Below are 20,374 nucleotides of genomic sequence, written 5' to 3' on the forward strand. Positions count from 1 at the left end.
TTTTCATGTGGATGATGGGTGCGTTGCTTGAAAGTGAAAACGTTCAGCAATATCACAAAAGGCTGCAGAAAACAGAATTTGCTGCCTAGGGGCAATGTTCAATAATCATACACAATAGTTTAGAGGTGGGCAAGCCACTGAAAACTTGAGCCAGGCCTGAAGCTTAAGCCTGGTTTTGGGTCAGCTCTGTGTCCTGTTGGAACCTCAAGCCCATAACAGGCCGAACTTTCATATGGCTTCTGCCTGCCTTCCTCCCTCTACCCAGGATGTGGCCTAAGGGCCAGAACTGCAGACTGGGGAACCAGGTTTGAGTCTCGGCATCGGATCAACATCCTGTGATTCTGAGCAAATCACAATCTCCCCATGCCTATAACCAATACATGTGACTTTGTGTAATGTAACTGGTGCACATGTAAAGCACTCCATACCTCTGGGTTGAGTTTGTGGTACATTAGAAAAACACATTGAGAGTTAAAAACAAAGCCTTCACATAAGGGAAGCCGAATAGATATCCATTTACCAGCTGATTTGTACAAAGTGTAACAAGAAAACCTGGATAAATTGTGGTTTCCCCACTTACTTTGTGTGATCTTAGGAAAAACGTTTATTTCACCAATTCTTTTTTCTTCGCTGTCACTTAAGAAAGCACGTTCAAATATGTGTGTGCAGAATACCAGTTGTACAAAACTATCACTTTAATAAGTACTTCTTCGTGCACTTCTATACCGGGCACTATTAATGTCAAAGCTTCCACATACCAAAGAAATACACTTTTTGAAATTTTAAATGGACTTGATCATATTTCACATGATGTTTGTGACTTTGGTGTCTTGCCCACCTATTCAACAGTTGGATACACTGAAGACTATTGGGCAAAGGTGTTGGTTTCTATTGTTATAGTTGGCACTTTTAAAGCCCCTAGAAATACAATAGTAGGGCTTGGGGCCGCCGCCGCGCCTCTTAACTCAGATTCTTCGTACTTCAAGCCTCACTGAACGCCTGGCCAGGCTGGCACACTAGTGCCAACGAAGCTGGCCCGGAGTCGGGAGCGCCAGCCCCGGTCCCGTCGGAGCCGCCCCTTTCTTCACTGCTGGCCGGCCAGGGGGCGGGCGGGGGAAGGAGGGCGTTGCCGCCCGCCCCCTGCAGCACAGAGTTTTGGGCGAAGATGGAGGGTTACAAGAGCTTCCTCTGCTTCCTCGCCTGCAGCTTGGTGCTGGGCTTCCTCGCCGTTCTCCTTGCCCTGGTCTGGGTCTTCCACTGGCGGGAAGGGCTCGGCTGGGATGGAGGCCCGGCCGAGTTCAACTGGCACCCCGTGCTAATGATAGCGGGCTTCATCTTCATCCAGGGGATAGGTAGGTGCGCGCTGCGCTCGGGACCCGAGAGACTTGACACTCAGTAAACATCTGCTGACTGCCCTCCACCGTGCGCCAATGCCAGCCCTGTTTGCGTAACCTCACAGCAGAGCCGAGTTCCCCCGAATTTGAGGGTGGACGCGCCCGCAGTGCAGGCGTCTTCCCGGGATTGGAGGATGTTGAGTAACTGTTTGCATTCCTCCGCTCCTAGTAAATCACACGCGCTCGGCCGGGGCCTCTGCCTGCTGCGCCGAGCATAGCAGTGCACATCTGCACCAGTTCAATAGTGTTGCACAACGTGTTTTTTTTTTTTTTACATTAAAAAGGCCGGGGTGCTTGAAATAACTGTTGCTGCAGTTGCTAACGACGAAGCAGCGAAGAAGGCGAGATGAGTCATAACACTTGCTTTTGAAAAGTTTACAAAGTATGGAAGAACACTTGTTATTTGTACACAGGGTTTACTCAACTTGATTTGACGTAGCAGCTCTCCCAGCAACCATGACTAAGTCATAAGATGTCGTACACCCAAACGTTTATTTATTTGTACTAGTATGGTTTTCTTTTAAGTCATAGGCTGCAAAACAATAATAATTAAGAACCCGTTTTTTAGGTTTAGCCTGCTAGACACATTTTCAGATTTGGCCTCCAAGAAATGTTTAGTCGTCTAACCAGACTATTGTGAGTGTTTATTTTTATCACACATAATATCCATACGTAGAAGGATTTGTCCATTGGTCTTTTTATGGTTCAAATCTGTGTTTTTCGGTATTTACGAAATTAAAACATGAACAGAATCACCTACAACCATCGTCTGATCAGGCAAAACTAAGAAGTTGGAGGAGGAGGGTGTGTGTGGAGGAGGCAGTGGGGGGCTGAACCGTAGGGAGGCATAAGGTGAGGTATCGGGGGGGGGGGGGGTAATTGTGATCTCTAGCATGGTGCTGTCAAAGTTGTCACTGGTACGGCATTTGATGGGAGTAGGCCCAGCATAGCAGTTCAGCTGCAACATTCACTCTTTGGTCGGCAGGGGCCACTGGGGGGGTGGTGGGGGTGTTGCCCCATGACTTTCATCCTGAATTAGTCTGAGAGTTTGAAAATATCTCGGGCATGTAAGTTCTCCGAAGTCACATGCAAGGGAACTGAGGTGAGGATATACATTTTATCAAATTGGTCCAGTTTACCTTCCCTGGAGGGCGTGATTTTCTCCATCCCCATGATTTCCGACAGTCTGTGGAGTCAGTCTTCCTGACCCGTTGTAGTGTCAGTGCCCCATTTTAGCAGTGATAGTCTGTTTGGTGGTGCACAATGTGCCATTGCAAGGGCCTTCCCTTTGAGGGAGCGTAGTGGAAATGAGAGGGAGTTTCGGAGGCCTAGCAGGACGTAGCTCAGAAGTGTGAGAAGGTCTGTGTTGAATATCTCTTTAATGTCTTTCAGCACTTCCTCCCAGATTGTTTAAGTTGCGGGCATCGCCGGAGGAGGTGGGTCAATGTGCCCACCTGGCCACAGTGCCTCCAGCAGAGCGCAGAGCTTTCCTGCTCCATTTCGGGGTGTAGAACCAATAGTGGGTCACTTTTAGCAGTGGCTCAGTACCTGCTGCACTAGAGGAGGAGATCCTGGTTCTTTGAAGTGCTGGAGAGGCTTCAGGTGCATTTCTGGTTCACGGCCAAACATTCCCCCCTGAGCTCTGCTGGGCTGTGTCTCAGTGATCACACATCAGCCACTGTGCAGCCCTCACAGCCTCTGTTGCGCCCTTCTTGGCAAGGTGGGGGTTAATGGTCACCAGTGAGGGGACCGTGGGCACCACTGGAACGGCAGGGCCCAGAGTCACATGTCTGCAGCCCAGCCGGCGTGTTGCAGTAGCACAGATCCCCACCAGGCCCTGGGCTCACTGGTTCCCTGTCCACCTGTTCAAGGCAGTGCCTGGTGTCATCAATGTATCCATTGGTTCCAAGCCACCTCCCGTGGGGCTCGCTCAGGGACTTGGCAAAGTCTGCTGACCATGACTGCTCATCTTAGTGAATTGGCAGATGAGCTCCTCTGTGCTGCTACTACTTGTCCACCATCTTGGCCACAGCCCCCTATTGGTCTTTGTAACTGTCATTCACATTTTGCTTCCGCACTCCAAAGCATACTGTATAGGGTAAACGGCCTGTCTACTTTACCCATTGGATCCCTTTACTTTGAGTGACTGCAAGAAGCCTATGCACATTGTTCACATCCACCTGAAAATAGTTCCTTATTCCTTAGTGATAAAGCTGCTTCACATTGTTTTAAAAAAAAAATGTGTGAGAAAACAGGGCTGATTGCAGAGGCCCCATAACTTTTTGCCCCCATTTTCCTCTTTTTGCTGGTGTTTTCCTGACTTTGATGGTGCCCTGGGTACTGCTAACCAGTCCCAGGGCCTGTGCTCTGTGTAAAATGGATATGCAAATGAGGCTAATTATAATTGGCTAAGTTAACCTACGTATAAGTCCCTAGTATATGGTAGGGCATGTAGGTTTAGGGACCACAGCATAGGTGGTGCACACCTAGGTGCACTGCTGAGGTGCCCAGTGTCATTTTAAAAGCAAGCCTGCCTTGCTGGCTGCTTTTAAATTAAAGTTATATGCAAATTCGACTTTGGAATTAAAGGTACTTCCAAAGTCTTAAACTACCTTATTTTTACATTTAAGTCACCCCTAAGGTGTGCCCTATGTGCCCCTAGGGCTGGGTGCCATGTAACTATAAGCAGGGACTTTATAAAAATAGATTTATAAGCCCTGGTGAGGTAAAAACAGCCAAATTCGTTTTTCCCTCATTGAAGTAAATGGCCTTCATAGGCTAGAATGGGCAGACTTTATTTAAAATTTTAAAGTCTGCTTAAATGTTACATACCAAGAATTTGGTATCAAATTAATTGTTGTAATAAATCCCACAACTTCCAGTTGTTGGATTTAATATAACTTGTTCAGGTAAAAAGTTTAGACTTTACCTAAAAAGTTGCCAATTTCAGCTCTGCATTGTTTTTGCTGCTGTGCTCTGATTGGCCAGCCTGCAGCAGCTTCTGCCAGGCTGCCTTGATGAGGTGTGAAGTGGCCAGGCTTCACACAAAGGAATGTGCTTGGGGGAGAGAATCTCCCCTCAGCAGATGGTGAGGCAGGAAGGGGGAGGGCTGCCAAACTGGTCTTCAAAGGCAGAGAAGGACATTTGCAGCACCCAGCAACACCCCCACATCCTGCAACCCCAGACAATTAGGTGCCCCCTTGATTAGATTAGGAGAGGGCAGGAGAGGGGTGTGTTTATGATTTTTAGCCACACCAGTGGGTGGGCTCAGCCAGATGTAACCTCCAAAAATCAGATTCATCCATGTTGGATTTTTAGAGACTGTTGCCTTCTGGGATGGATTTTTGCCACACTTCCCAGGAAGTGGTCATCACAGGGGGACGACCCTGTCCCTGATTGGAGAACCAGGGCCCCCCTGCTTTTCACCCAGGAGCAAGGATAAAACTGGCAGACCTGCACCCACGCCTCAGATCCCCTCCAGAATTCAACAAGAAAGGAACTAAAGAAGAAGAAGGACTGCCCTGCTGGACCCCTGGCCTGCACCTGGACCATGCACTCAGAAGGACTGCACCAGCTGCACACTTGGGCTTCACCACAAGAAGGACTTTGCCTGGCTTCAACTGGTTCAAGGAGGGACTCCCTGTTTGCTACAGGTGAAAAATTGCTAAACCAGAGTCCCCTGCACCAACTCCTGAAGAAAGCGACCAGCTGACCACTGTCCAGTGGCCAAAAAGGAGTTTGCGCCAGGTGAATTCTGGGAGTTGAAGTCCGCACCCTCCAAGGACCATCACAGAACTTCTGGACCCTTGGGGTGAGCTGTGGACCCCAAAAGAACCTTAAAAGAACATCTGGGTGAAGCCCCAGAAGTTTGGAAAAGATTTGAGAATTTTTTGAAAAAAGCTCCAGAGAGGGACCGACCCGCCGCGGAAATTCTAGCCGGCTTGCCTCAACCGCGACCCGGCCTGACTTCGTGGTTCGTCCCGGTAAAGAAAAACATCCAAAAAAGAGACTAAGTCCGAACGTAAAAAGTTGACCGGGACCTCCCAGCCATCGTATCCGAGAAGGGCTCCATGGACGTCGGATCAAGATCCAGGTTTACCCCGGTCGAAGGATTTTCATCTCGAAAAAACGACTAAGTCCGAAGGTAAAAGTCTCCACCGAGGAAACCCACATCGCGTATCCGGACAAGGGCACCAGGAGGTCGGATTCAACTGGCAGGTTCGTCCCGGTGAAGAAAAACTTCAAAATAAAGACTAAGTCAGAAGGTAACTTTTTAACCGAGGCCTCCCGCGACTTGTAGCCGAGCAGGGCTCCATCGCGGTCGGCCTGAAACTTTGACCTTGCCCCGGTCCTGGTGCAACCAGATGACCCGATTGGCGCTTTTTGTTTCTAAGCGCTAGAAAAATAATAATACTTTAAAAATTCATATCTCCGGTTCCCCTGAACCAATTTTATTCGTTTTTGTGTCATTTTAAAGATAAAAATATAAACTATGTTTATAAATTGGTTTTGGATTTTTAAACTGTTTCCTGTGTTTTATTTAATTACTGTTTTGTGATATTTGAATGCTTTACACTTTGTCTCCTAAGTTAAGCCTTGACGCTCGTTGCCAAGCTACCAAGGGTTGAGCTGGGATTAATTTACTGAGACCTAACTGTACCTACGTGGAGGTTAGTGGCTTGTTGCTAGGTGTAGGTACCTACCTGCCCTTACCAATAACCCATTTTCCAACAAAATGTATTAGTTATATAACTTTTAAATACTGGTTGTCAATTTAGTTATTTAATTTCCATCTTTTTTTTTAAAAGTTAGTGTTATAAAATGTGCAAACTTTGTAGCCTTTCTGTGATTTGAATGCTTCAATAGGTGGTAATTTAGTCTTGTCTTCTTCACACATAATAATAATAAAATCCATGGCACAACTCAAAGGATTGTTGTTTAAATAACATCACTACTAAAAGAGCCACATCAGTGAATGCTTTTAAATAAAAAAATCATTGCAAGCATTTGCCAGCCACATTTAGAAGATCATGAATGCACAATTTCAGTGAAGAATCTCAACAGAAACATTTAGTGAGTGGGTTGGGGTAGTTGTTACAAACATCATGCCGTGTAAAATGAATACCTCTGAACTAATCTAATGAAGTAAAACAATTGGGTGGTTAAGGGTGTACTATGTATTTATTATGATCAATACATAGAAAATGTATTCATTTGTTTCAGTACCAAAAATCAAATGGGAATTCATGACACCATTCACAAATGTATGTCCACCATGGACATCTGTGACATATAGGTGTAAAAAGTCTCTCTATGTGACTGTCCATAAAATCAAATATATAGGCCATGCTTGCCACCCCAGATTGTCAAAGCAATTACAGAATAGATGTCAGTGTTTCAGTCTCCAGTCTTCTCTGTATTAGAGACCAATCTCATGACAAGGGGCCTGATTTAGATATTAGCGGCCAAGCTACTCCATCACAACGGTGACGATATCCCGTATGCCAAAATCTAAATGCCATAGGATATAATGATGGGATATCTGTCACTGTTGTGACGGAGTACCTCGTCCGCCAATATCTAAATCAGGGCCTAAGTGACATAGTGAAAAATGGCAGACACCAGTTACTATATCAGTAGAACGAACAGAGGGACAATGCAGGAGAAAAACAACCATAAGTACTTCCAAAAAACAAGTATGCCTATGTATCTATAATACAGCTAATGGTGCCTCCAGGAGTGTTTGTTATGTCAAATAGTATTACCCAGTCTTCTGAAAGAATATTGGGGTTCCTGTATGTGGTATTAGACATTTAGGTGAAAGGATATTTTCTTTTTTCTTCGTTTTTATGTTTTGCCATATACTTTCATTAAAACATAAAAAGAACAATTAACCATTGCATCAGCTTAACAAGGCCAGAACTATTGGCTTTGCCAGTGCTTTTTTTTAATGGAGCTTGGTAATGCAGATCTTGCAGTTTCGTATTGCTGTAAATAACAATTGTAGTATTACCTAACTTGTTTGTATTTAATTTATTGGCGAATTCGCTCTGCCAGTGTTCAAATGTGACCTGTAGTTTGTGAACTTCTTGTTGAGGCATCTTCTCATCAATTTCAGTTACAGCCCCGATAGACAAAATTGATAATCAGGCAACAGCTAGAAATGAAGATTCACTTCTGTAGAAACCCAATGCAAAGAAATCATGAACATGGGTGTTGGTGAGACAGTGTAGCGCGTTGAGTCTTCTGGAGTGGACTAGCAGGACTGCAGTTGAACCCTAGGTACAGTTGAACCCTAGGCTAAGGCAGTACAAACATAAACCCTACCAGAGCAATACCACAAGTGAGTAATAGTTAATTCAGGTAGGTAATAAAAAATAATACTTTAAAAAAAAGTTTATTGTTTTTATAGTACAGATATGTTACTTACCAGACACCTTGCAGACTAACTTGCACCTTGGCACAGAACGAGATCTCTAAGAGAGTGTGGAATCCCTCAAAGCAATTGGAGTCTGATCCCAAACAGCATTGGTTTGTTTCAGCAACATGTTTGGGTGGGCTATTCCATTGAGGTTGGTTCAAGAGGGGAGTGATTTCAGAAGAAAACAGTTTTTGGACTCTTTCTGAAGGCTGGTAGCTAGAGCATTGTTTCTGTGACCAGGAAGTTTTACAAGTTACTGCCTTCTAGCAGTGTGTTATTGCGTTTTTTGGATTTATTGATTACAAGTATTCCCATGTTATGTACAGTAGATGTCCTGCAATGTAATTTACTGAGCCATTCCTTGAAATCCGATAGATTGGAAAATGCTGTCAGATAGAAAGCAAGACCTTAAAGTGAAAACCTTGGTCAAGTCACTGTGTCAAGGACTTGAAGAAATATAACCACACCATTTCCGTCCAGGCGGAACTCCATTGGCTCCACTTGCCAGCTTGCACCATCTTCAAAACCATCTGCATCATCTACAAAGCCATTGCAACTGGTACACCTGCCTGTCTGGCTGCAAGCGCACCCCTTCCGGTGGCCCGCAGCATAACCTCCGCCAGACCACAAAAAGAGACAAAGGCGTGCAACAAATTACAAAAAACAAAACAACACACCATCTCTATTTATTTATCAATTGCCTGAAACAACATACCATCATTGAGCAGGACTGCCAGAACTCTGCTTCCATTTTGGAATGAGCTGGTGACATCTCTTTTAAGGACACTGCACCATGATGCTAGAAGAGTCTTCTAAAAGGACAATCTTTCAAAAAGACATTGTTTTATCTGCCTAGCTTACCAGGAAACTTGTGGCTGTGGGAGTTTGAACCTGATGTTGCTTTATTTGACAGTGGGGTCCAGTAATTTTAGGAGGGAGAGGGGACGGACGGGACACACATGCACACATACACACTCACTATTACCCATTCTTTCACACACACACATGCACACATGCATTCATTGACAGCACTCATTATCAAATATTCCAACATACATTCATGCATGCACCAAACATTAACTTAAAAAAAACACACTTACCTTAGCTCTGCCTCGGAGGTCCCAGGAGGGTTGGGTCTGCTGCCTTCCCTCTCTGGTTGACCTTAGGTCAGCCAGAGAGGGAAGGCAGCAGTCCCAAGCTTCGGAGATCCCAGGAGGGTTGGGACTGCTGTCTTCACTCATTGGCAATGAATGAAGGCAGCAGTCCCAACCTTGTCACAGAGTGGGATGGGTTCAGGGAGACTGCTGACCTCAGCCCAATCTGTGACAAAGGCCCTCATTACGACCCTGGCGGTCCATTGCCAAACTGCCGCTTCCCTGCCTGTCCAGCCGCTTTACCGTGGCCCGCCGGGCTGGAGGTTTCCATCTCCAGCCCGGTGGGAGTGGAATAAGCGTTAAGGTTATTTTGACTCGTGACACCGCCAGCATTTTCCTGGCGGTATCACTGCCAGGAAAATGCTGGCGGAAACGTATCCCGATGACAGGAACCTGCGTTCCTGTGCCCGGGATACCCCCAAACACCTCCGCACATACGCACGCATAGACCCGCACACACACAATCACACACAGAAACACCTACACTCACACACGCACTCACAACATTCACCCCATAGACATGCATAAATACTCATACACATCACGCACACATACACTCTCCATCACCCACCTCCTCCCTTCAACTACATACATACATACACAACCCCCACCCCCACTCATCTTCACACAACCTCACTCCTACCCCCCAAACGTACCTCACCACACGCGCACACACACGCACCATCCACACATTAAAACATACATGCACCTGCACGCATTCACTCACACACACCCATTCACAGCCCCACAGCCCTCTCCCCTTCCGGACGACACTTACCTCGTCTGACGAGGTGCTCCTCCATGAGGGGATGGGACCCAGCGCTCCCACCGCCTGCAGCGCTCCGCCACCAGAGGGAGGGAGCAGGGAAGGATCAAAAGAGTGAAAGGGGAGACCGACAGAATGATACAGTTTGGCACATTGAACTTGATTCAGCATATTTTATCTTGACTCCCTCACAGGAGCAGAGGGGAGGGACCTAATCAGTACTTAATTTGTAAAATAACAAGTGCCGGTGCCCATAGTTATGCTCAGAAACGCATACAGTGCTATTGAAAGTAGGGGTGGCAAATACAAAGGCTGCACAGTCCTAGTTACACTTGATGCCTCTTTAATCCGTAGCCAGACACTCCCTGCCTCATTATCTCACTTTTTCACCTTCTTTTTTTATCCCTGTATTCTTCCCTTGACACTGTTTTAACTCCTTCTTTCCTACTTGTGTCTTCTTCCCTGTCTTGCTCTGGACCAAAGGCAGTTGAGAAAAAAAGTTCTGGATCCTCTTCAGGTGTAGGGGAAAGGCATGACAGTGGAGTGCATAGGTAAGCAATAGGCCATTAAAGATCCAGAGTCCCTGTTTCCATTCTGTTGTGTTGTTTTAAGCTGTATTTTAGTTCTTGCTCTGATGCTACAGCATGCTATATTGAGATATATGCTCTGTTGAACCGTAACATGTTTAAAACCATTCATGGACATGCCAACCACTTGCTTTAAAGAATCACGTACTCATTCCCAGAATTAATGCAGTTTTCGGCAGCTCCAAAGCATGTGTATGCGTGTGCCTTCCATGCCACAGCCTCGGAGCATAACTCATTCACAATTTTCCCCATTTTGTGGAGTAAGAGTATAGTATAGTATGTCCTGTGCAACATCTTGAGTTGAATCAATTGGTAACTGGCTTTGATCTCAACTGCCGCTGGAAATCCCAATGCGGTCTGCCAGTCTGTATCACCCATTTCCCCCATATGTTGTTCACACCTACATTTCAGTTGTATGAGTTGGTCCTGTGTATTTCTCATAAGTGTATTCATTATATGTCAGTGAGATAATTTTTTTTTTTTTTTTTTTTTTTTTTTAACCTATTCTGCCATCCAGGAACCTTCTCTCTGGGGATGTTCCTCCGCAGGACTATCTCGAAGTACATGTCTCAACTGCCGGTAACGTACCCATTTTGTCATGGGCAGTCCATATTCTGTCTGCAGATGCTCAAACAGAACCATTCCGTTCGCATCCAAGACATCAGCTAGTGCAGAAAGGTCAATATTGTCCCAACCTTGGAAACCCAGCAGTGTGACTGTTTTCAGCCTATGCTCTTCCCACAGAGGTGTTCTGGAGGTGAGCATTTGACCCATTTCATTTCCTTCTGCAAATGGATGATATACACACCACTGCTTTGGTGGCATAACCTGCTTTCATGTCCAGCCCGTATAACACACAGCTGTATCTTCTATCTCCCATATTGTTTCTATCCAATGTAAAGGTTGGATCATCCCATTCAGAATAGGCCCATTCATTCACCACTCCAAACTGTACAGCTTCATAATAATTCTTCATGTTAGAAAGTGCTACACCTCCCTCGTATTTGCTGCCCTTAAGGCCCCCCAGTGCTATCCGAGGCTGACCCCGGCTTAAAATAGTGTTCGAATCATCCTGTCGGTTCCTAAGAAAAAGGTGTCTGGGATTCTATGTGGGCAGTTCTGGACAATGTAGCCATTGTAATGCAATCATTTTAAACACAGCTGCCCTACCTAGGAGGGACAGTGGCAATTTGTGCCAGCTCCTCACTTCCACTTCCAACCATTTAATCAGTGATGACAAGTTGGCTTTGTGGTGTGTGGGTTCATTCCGTGCAATCCAGATCCCAAGATATTTAAATTTTGGGTTTCTAGCCAAAACGGAAGAGATAGCTCCTCTGTTTGCACCCATCCTCCCACGGTATATAATAATGATTTATGCCAGTTAATTGCGAAACCAGAGTATCTGCCAAATATCTGAAATCTCTCTTAGTCAAGATAGTGTCTGCACTGGATTTGTTAGCTAGAGCAATATATCATCAGCGTATAGGGAAATAAACGTTTCCTATCCCTTGCCTCCCAGCAAACCTCACACCTGGGCATCTACCCTTACCCATGCTGCCAATGCGTCTATCACCATTGCAAACAACATCAGTGACAACGGATATCCTTGCCTGGTGCCATGCCCTATCGGGAATGTTCAGGAAATACAACCAATACCTTTCAATCTCACTCTTGGTTGATGATATAGTAGTCTTAGCCACCCAATAAGATTAGGGCCAAACCCCATTCTGGCCAAAATCCCAAACGTGCACGGCCACTCCACTGAATCAAATGCGTTGTTCACATCCAGAGAGACAATAACTCTTGGATCCCCCAGCCTTTCTACTTTTGCAATGTTATTATGCAACCGTCTCAGATTCAATTTATTTGAGCGGCCTGGAATGAACACATTTTATTCTCTGTGTACTAAGTCCATTATTACTGCCCGTAGCCTTGTAGCCAAGGCTTTTGCCAGAATTTGGGTATCTGCATTAATCAGCAATATCGGCCTTTATGATTCACATTTGTTGCACAATTTCCCTTCTTTTGGGTGCAATACGATTGTCGCTGTTCGTTGATCCTCTGATAGTATCCAATTTTCCAGCACAGCCTAGTAGGCTCCATGCAAGGGGGCCGCCACATGTCTGGGAAGTTTACGAAAGAGTTCTATAGGGAGACCGTTGGGTCCAGGGGCTTTCCCTGTCTGCATCTGTGCCACTGCCAGCGTCACTCCTTCCACCGTTAATCAGTTTCCAATGCCGTCCTCCACTCTGGGGTGAGGCTACGCATTGGCCAGTCATTAATAAACTCTTGTAGTTCCTCCTCGGGGCCTGGAGCTTGCTACTATGAAATTGCTCCATGTAAGTAGCGAAAACGTTTGCTGTCCCTTCACTACCTAACGCCCTTCCTGCACTGTCCAGGACTAGTTCTCTCACATGTAATCTCTCTCTTTCTTTACTTCCAAGCCATGCTAGCAGTTTTCCTGCTTTATCTCCTGCCTCATGGATCCGTTGCTATTTTGCAATGAATGGCTTTTTGAGCTCTTTCTGAGCCGCTACACAGTACTCTTCTCTTTTCAACTCGATCTCCTCTAATTGAATGGGAGTAGGACTCAACAAATACTCCCTTTTACATTGCATCAATTTGGTCTCTAGTTGACTCAATATACTGTGTCAATCCCGTCTGTTCTCACGTTATGTGATATAATAGTGCCCCTAATGGTAGCCTTGTAAGTCTCCCACACTGTGAGTTGACTCAACACTGACTTTTTGGTCTTCTTAATATATAGCTTGGTGGCTTTGTCTAGTCTCCAGACCTCCGCAAGGTGCCAGGTTGCCATCCTCTACTCTGGAGGAGTGTTTTGAGTACCGGTGGAGTAAATTATCTTTAATGGTGAATGATCACTAGTAGTAGTTTTTTAAAGTGGACAAAAAATCAAATGACCTCTGTACAAGGATAGTATGTTGGCAATTCTCTTCCAAGTATTTTGTGGTGATATAATTGATAAAATGTAACAGTAAGTCTTGGGAAAGCTAATAGGCCTGCCGTTGACGAACTTGCAATTTAGTTTATTTTTGCAAACCTACTCAATGTACATTTAATGTGAAGTTGGCACTCTGTAATGTTGATCGTCAAATGTTTTCCAAAAAGTAATAAAATAGCCTTTACAAAAATATTTATAAAAAAATAATTACAGCAGAAATGAAATAGGGATTATCTTGACATGGAAATTGACTACTTTTTAGGTGGATGTGAACATGTACATAAACCAAATGCCATCACTCACAGTGAAAACAGCTAATATCTGAAGGGGGCTTACTAATTGCCCCATGCTTATGCTTTTGTGGGCCGAAGCAAAATGTGAGTGACACTTGAACAAACCAATGGAGTAACGGGATTGTGTGAAAAGTATAGGCTTTAAAATATGATGCTGTTTCCTGTCATCAGTGGGTGATCCCTTAAGAACTCTGATTATTGCATGCCCAGTCTGGCACCTCTATAGTCCTTAGGCTGCTAAAGTTAACTACCAAATCTACACTCCAAAAAGACACATTACTGGCACATTCCTGATAGTGCATATGCTTTGTAAAACAGCCTGATCTGTTACTGTTAGGGAGCTTGACAGTCAGACAGGTCTAGGTATTGTTCTAAAAGAAATGTGGTTGGTAATTGCTTTTTGTAATTACCATACACATGCCTCCAAAAGCTAGAAGAGTGGCGCCCGATGCTCAGCATCAGCATCTGCAGCCGCCCTTTGAACTCATAGAATATATCCTCATTTTAGCTTTCTAGTGCACTAATAATTTCTGTGACAAAAAGAACCTCTTTATTTCTTTCATTTCTAAAGGAAATGGTTTAGGTTTTTCTTAGCCTTGAATCCACTGAATCCATCAAGATGTCTTCAGGTGTGCCACACATTGCCATAGATACAGAATGATCGCACTTGTTCATTGGAACGCTTGTTCATTAGAACGCTATGGGAAGCTGCAATGAAACACTGGGGAGTTAACTGATAGACTGTTGCTGGTGTTGAAAGTACGTGTTTCAGTCTTCAGGTTGTTTTACTGTCATGGATTGGAACATATTTGAGAGCTCATAGGAATGGGTCCTCATTTTAGCTTTGTGGAGCACTAACCAAAATATCGGTGACAAAACAAACACCATAATTTTGTTATTTTCTAAAGGAATTGCTTTAAGTTTTACAGCTTTGACTCCATGAGGATGGTTTCAGGTGTGCGATGTGTGTGTCATAAATACAGAATGTTAACACTCTCTGTTAAAAACAATATTCATTAGAACACTGCAGGAAGCAGCAGTAGACCACTGGGAAATCAGCAAGCTGCTGCTGCAGGAATTACATGTTTTACTCAGAATATCAAATTGTATTCCTACATGGCTGAGGAAGATAGTGTGAAAATGTGCTTTCATTTTAGCTTCTAGAACACCTTCTTCTTTGAGAAAATCATGACAGAAAACTGTTTTTTCTCAAACATGGTTCATCAAATGCCAGCAAGGGGTCAGCATTTTTCATACGGTGAAAACAACCAGAGCACTCACCAGAACCTCTCAACTGAGTATAATACCATCAGCAAATGATTCACACTATGACTAAATCTATTATCGCTCCTTTTTGTGACCCTCAAAACCTAGCATTCACTACAATGCATTTCAGGGAGAACCATAACCACAAATCCTGTAAGGGCTGCCACAACAATTTGTCCATGTAACTGACAAGCTCACTTTAAATTGGCAGTTAGAGTATATTTGGACACACACAGTTCATCTACATCTATTCTTAAGCCCTTTGTGGCCACCTCCAGCACCTCTGTGAACACAAATGTCTCAAACAGCTGAAAATCTTTACACAAAATCACAAAAACATGCTTTCTAAGAAAACATTTAACTTTCTGCTAAATTTGGTGTGTTTTCTGTTCAGCTGTTTTTTTCTGTAGCTGTAATAGACATTTCCTATGGGAGTTAAAATGGGAAATCCACATTTTGGGAGCCCTCCTCCCCCACACACACCTTTTCTTGGCCTCGTCTTGACAGATCACCCATAAACCTTCCAGGAAGGAGCTGAGGTGCATGAACTTTTTTTTGAAAGTTTTTTGTGCAGATTCGTCAAACAGCGCTAAAGTTATTAGCAAAACAAAAAATTCTCTTCATTTGGAAATATATGTGTGTGTGTATGTGTATATATATATATATATATATATATATATATATATATACAGTTATACAGTTTCCCATGCTCAGTGACAAATTAAAGAAAGGAAACAAATGAGAGGAACTGGTGACATGGTTATGTGAACTCTTTCTGAATCACCCACCTCTAGATCATTGTCTGCCTATACCGCTCTCGAAGGGTGCAGATTGAGATCGCTATAAAGTCTATAGTCGGGTTGCAAAACATTTTTGACTAGCGCTGTACTTGTCCTTGAAGCTCAGTAAGATAGTGCTTGGTGTAATCACCATATACCAAAATCAGATTAGTGGAGGGAGTAATGTGTGGCAAGCACATTTGTTATGTTGCGTTTTGCAGTAGGGAGGGTGTGTGTATTGCTTTTGTGCTCTTGTGCTTAGTACAAGGCACAGGCGTGTAAACTTCATTTACATACAGAACAGTTAAAGCACAGGTAGCAACAGAGCAGCGCTTATCACGCATATATATTCACATATGGACAAACAAATACAAGCAGTCAAGAATAGACAATAGATGAGGCATAGAATTCTCTCACACAGAAGAGATTTACAGCACAGGCAGCAGAAGTGCAGGCATGCCTCACACACAGAATGAATACAGCTGAACCTGCAGCACAGCAAAACCTGCATTACACCCACAAAAGGACCACGCATGGGTGGCATGAGACGGTTGTGTAAACTGCAGTCAGACCGAAAATAAGTTCAGTTCGTGCAGGAACTTTAGTAGTTTCCCTGACCTGCACCAAACAGATAAGGCTCAGACAGCAACTTTACTCGTTTTTACATTGTGCACTGAGCAGATAAGGCATAGCTTGCAGCAGTGTTGCACACCACGCACAAACACACACACTCACAAGCGCACAGTAGCAGCAGTGCATCATGGGGTAAAAGAAATACAGTCTTCCCTCCTTCATAAACATAGTACAGCTACACAATATCTACAGTCACTCTTAAGTGGAATTACCACAGCAAACACATACCCATAGAAAGATATACATTATGGCCACTGCTGTGCATACACACACCCTACCCCCCTCACCCCCCCTCACTCGGCCAGATAGAGGAAGAGTGAGTGTCCATGACACCTAAGAACAGCATGGAAACAAAGGTGCAAACCTCAGGGACATATAACTAGAACATCCTGGGCAGCAAAAGTGCCACTTTCTCTTGTAAAAAACCAATGCACCATGTGAGCACCAGTTTACTTTGAACGCAGAATAGGTACAGCATAGGAAGCAACAATGCACATTTCATAACAAACATGCACTAGGTCCTGTAGGTGCAGCAGCAGTGTACATTTAATCACCACTGCACAAGTATAGCACAGGTAGCAACAGTGCAAACCCCAGCACATAAAACAGGTACAGACTTTGCAGCTATAGAACACATATAACACATTATCTCAGTGGTACTAAAGGGCACCAAGTATTTGGACACCTGGGATGTCGCTCTGCTTTTAGGTCTCAACGCCTGAAATATCTGCAGAATATGCATTGTATCTTGTCCCTTTATCCACATGCTAAGGTGGCTTATGCAATGTTAAACCAATAGCCATTGCCTTGTTGGCTATATAGTGCAGCACTGTCGGTGAAAGGGACAGAGCTTGGGCTGGATTGCTGAGACATGTCCTACCTTTGAATCTGCATCAGGGGAGCTTTTCTGTGCTCTTGCAGCACTTGACTGTAACTTCCGTGGTCGTGTGTGAAAGACATAATAATAAGTGAAGCTGTGCTTTATTGATTTTTTTGATTTTGTTTTTTAAAAAGAACTTGGAGGATTAGACTTAGCAGATCATTCCAAGGCTAGATATTTGATTCTGACAAGATCTGCACCATTCTGTAGGCATGCTTAATATTTCATGGTGGCAAACAAAATGGATGTCCGACTCCTCCTGGGGCTTTTGGGCTACTGGTCTTCTGGTAGAATAGAGAAGATCCTCTGCTAGTTAAATGTAGAGAGGGAAATTAGATTGGAGAAGAATTTCATAAGTGTTTGGAAGAGAGTTTCCATACCTCTATGTCTAATACTAGATTCAGAAGGTTGAGTCCACCAATGACTGAGAAGAAATGTTGATGGAATGACAATACATTCTACGAACAGTTTTAAAAAAATCTGTCACTGTTTACAGTGTGCATTATACACACTTCAAGTACTTCATGCGATATACATTTGTTTTTTTTATATAACATTTTTATTGGTTTTATGTTTCAAATATGCAATACAAATTGTTCAATTATCGGCAACAGGATCACCTAGAGCATTATCCAGTATTAAAACCATTTAACAACCCCGAACCCCACACTTTAAACATGTCTTGGAACACTACCAATCCTACAGTATCATTCCTTCCTGCAATTGCCGGAGGCTTTGCGTGTGTTGACTATCATTGGGGGTGCTCGCTCGTGACCAGTGTGGACCCTTTGCTGTTGAGCCTATATCCCTAGTCACCTGGTGGAGGCCCCGTTTAGGTTGGTGGGCGCGGATGGCTACCGGGCTGGTACTTCGCCCTGTGTTTTATTGGTGTTCTTGCGTTGGAGAACTGGTGAGTTGTGAATTCAGGAGGGAGAGGGGGGAGGTGATTGCGCTATTATGACGGGCCACCCTGCGGGTTATGCCTCTGTGATGAGATATGCGGAGAGATTTATATCGCGTTTATTACAGGTATGCGTTCCCTGGCTCATGGGGGCATATCATCATTTTTGGCCTCAAGTTTGGTTACCAGAGTTTCCCAGGTGGTACACCCTGTATGATGTCGCCCCTCTCGCGCCAGTTTTTTTAGTACCTGGTATTCCGTGCGAGCCCAGCGTAGTGTTAGAGTGTACCAAGATTTCCGATCAGGAGCATTGGGGGCTTTCCAATGCATCGCTATCATTCTTTTATACATTAAACAGGCTAGATCTACGAATTTGTGCAGGTATCTTTGTTTTTTAGGTCTTTCCCTCAATCCCAGTAAGCAGGACTTGGGGTCTGCTATCAACACAAGCCCTGTTACCTCGGAAATCTCCCGTACCACCTCCGACCAGGCTGTTTGTATGTTAGGGCAGTCCCAAACCATGTGGTAGAAGGGTGCTGACGGTGCTTTGCATCTGGGACATATTGGCTCAGAGTCGGGGAACATTCGCTTTATCCTGGCAGGGGATAAATATGTTTGATGCATGAAGTTAAATTGAGTGTACCTGAATCTGGGATTCCTTTACACGCCGCGGGCATGATACAAGGCTTTTGGCCAGTCCACATGTGAGATCGGGGCAGGAAGTACAGCGTTCCATCTCTCTCGGGCTTTCTCCGCCTGTGGTTCGGGAGATTTATTGAGGATTTTGTACAGGCTGGATATTATTTTTATTTGGTCATTATATTGTAGGAGATGATGAATTACAGGGGCGATGTCTGGTTCTGAGGTGCCTGCCTCCCACGTTTTTTTAATTGCGTGGCATATAGCGTGGTATGTCAAGAACTGGCCGGGGCTCATCTCAGTGAGTGCCTGTAGGGCTTCGAATGACATTAGCTTGCCATCTTCGAAGCAGTCGCCCACTGTCTGTACTCCTGCTTCCATCCATACCATCGACGCCCGCGTTCCAGCTGCGATCCCCACCAGTAGGTAGTCCAGTGGTATATGTGGGGAGTAGGGGAGCTTGTCCACTCCGCTTTGCACAAATTTAGCCCAGCACGCGTGCGCCACCGCAAGCAGTGGGTTAACATGTTCCGCCTTGGGGTGTTTGGATGTTAACCACCTTATCAGGGGGGTCCCCTTCAACCAGGACTCCAGGCACGTGGACTCTGCCTGCGGTGCTCTGTGGATCCAGTTCTGAACCCACTGCAGCTGTGCGGCTGCATAATAGCGTTCGAAGTTGGGGGCTCCCAGACCGCCCATATCCACCGGCCGTTGTAGCATGGCTAGTGCCACACGCGCTCTGCCACCGACCCAGATGAGCTGCAGCAGGGCTGTGTTTAAGTTGCCAAAGAAGCTTTTGGAAATGGTTATCGGTAAGGCCGCCAAGTAATATAGCAGCCTAGGTAGGATCAACATGTTTGCGATCGCCACCTTGCCAGGCGGCGAGAGCAGGAGCTTGTTCCAAAACTGCAATGAGCCTTTTATGGAGGTCAGCGCCCTCCCCAAGTTACCATCTCTTAGATCTTCTGTGTCGTGGTATATGTTTATCCCAAGGTATTTGAACGTTTCCGGACACCATTTTAGGTGCCCTATCTGAGGAGCACCCTGACTTTCGGGTGGCCGCTTTGCCAGAGGGAACGCACAAGACTTTTCCCAGTTTACCACTAGGCCTGACAGGTCTCCAAACTCGGCCAGTAAGGATATTACTAAGGGAACAGCTGTGCGGCCTTTCCGGATGTATTTTAAGGCATCGTCTGCGTATAGCAAGATCGTGTGGTGGAGCCGGTTCCTGATTATTCCCCATTCGTGCTCCATGAGACGTACTCTTGCCGCTAATGGTTCCATTGCTATAGCAAACAGTAGCGGGGATAGGGGGCAGCCCTGCCTTGTGCCCCGGGAGATCGAGAAAATGTCGGAGATCACCCCACCCTTCTTCACCTTTGCACTTGGGTTGGAATATAGTGTCCGGACCCAGCGGATATAGTTGGGGCCTATTCCCATGCGGGCCATTGTGGCCAAAAGGAAGTCCCACTCGAGCATGTCAAAAGCCTTTTCAATATCCAGTGAGAGCACCATTTCTTCTTGTGTGTCTCGGGGAGTATCACCCATTATGCTCAGTAATCTGCGAATATTTAGGAAGGTGTTACGCCTTGGAATGAAGCCATTTTGGTCTGCGTGCACCAAAGAGTGCATGAGGGGGGCTAATCTGTTTGCTAGTATTTTGCCTAGTATTTTGCAGTCTAAATTTAGAAGTGATAGT

The 20,374-nt window shown here is 45.0% G+C and overlaps 1 protein-coding gene across 1 annotated transcript in view; it reads left to right on the forward strand.

Moving 5' to 3' along the window:
• Positions 1 to 1,024: 1,024 nt before the first annotated feature.
• Positions 1,025 to 20,374, forward strand: part of CYBRD1 (cytochrome b reductase 1) — a 103,885-nt gene continuing 84,535 nt past the window's right edge. The window contains exon 1 of the mRNA XM_069225326.1: positions 1,025 to 1,352. Coding sequence (XP_069081427.1) covers positions 1,166 to 1,352 — 187 coding nt within the window. The 5' untranslated portion in view covers positions 1,025 to 1,165. The remainder of the gene's footprint in view (positions 1,353 to 20,374) is intronic.

The sequence above is a fragment of the Pleurodeles waltl genome, chromosome 3_1 (genome assembly GCF_031143425.1).
Source record: "Pleurodeles waltl isolate 20211129_DDA chromosome 3_1, aPleWal1.hap1.20221129, whole genome shotgun sequence".
NCBI classification, from domain to species: Eukaryota; Metazoa; Chordata; class Amphibia; order Caudata; family Salamandridae; genus Pleurodeles; species Pleurodeles waltl.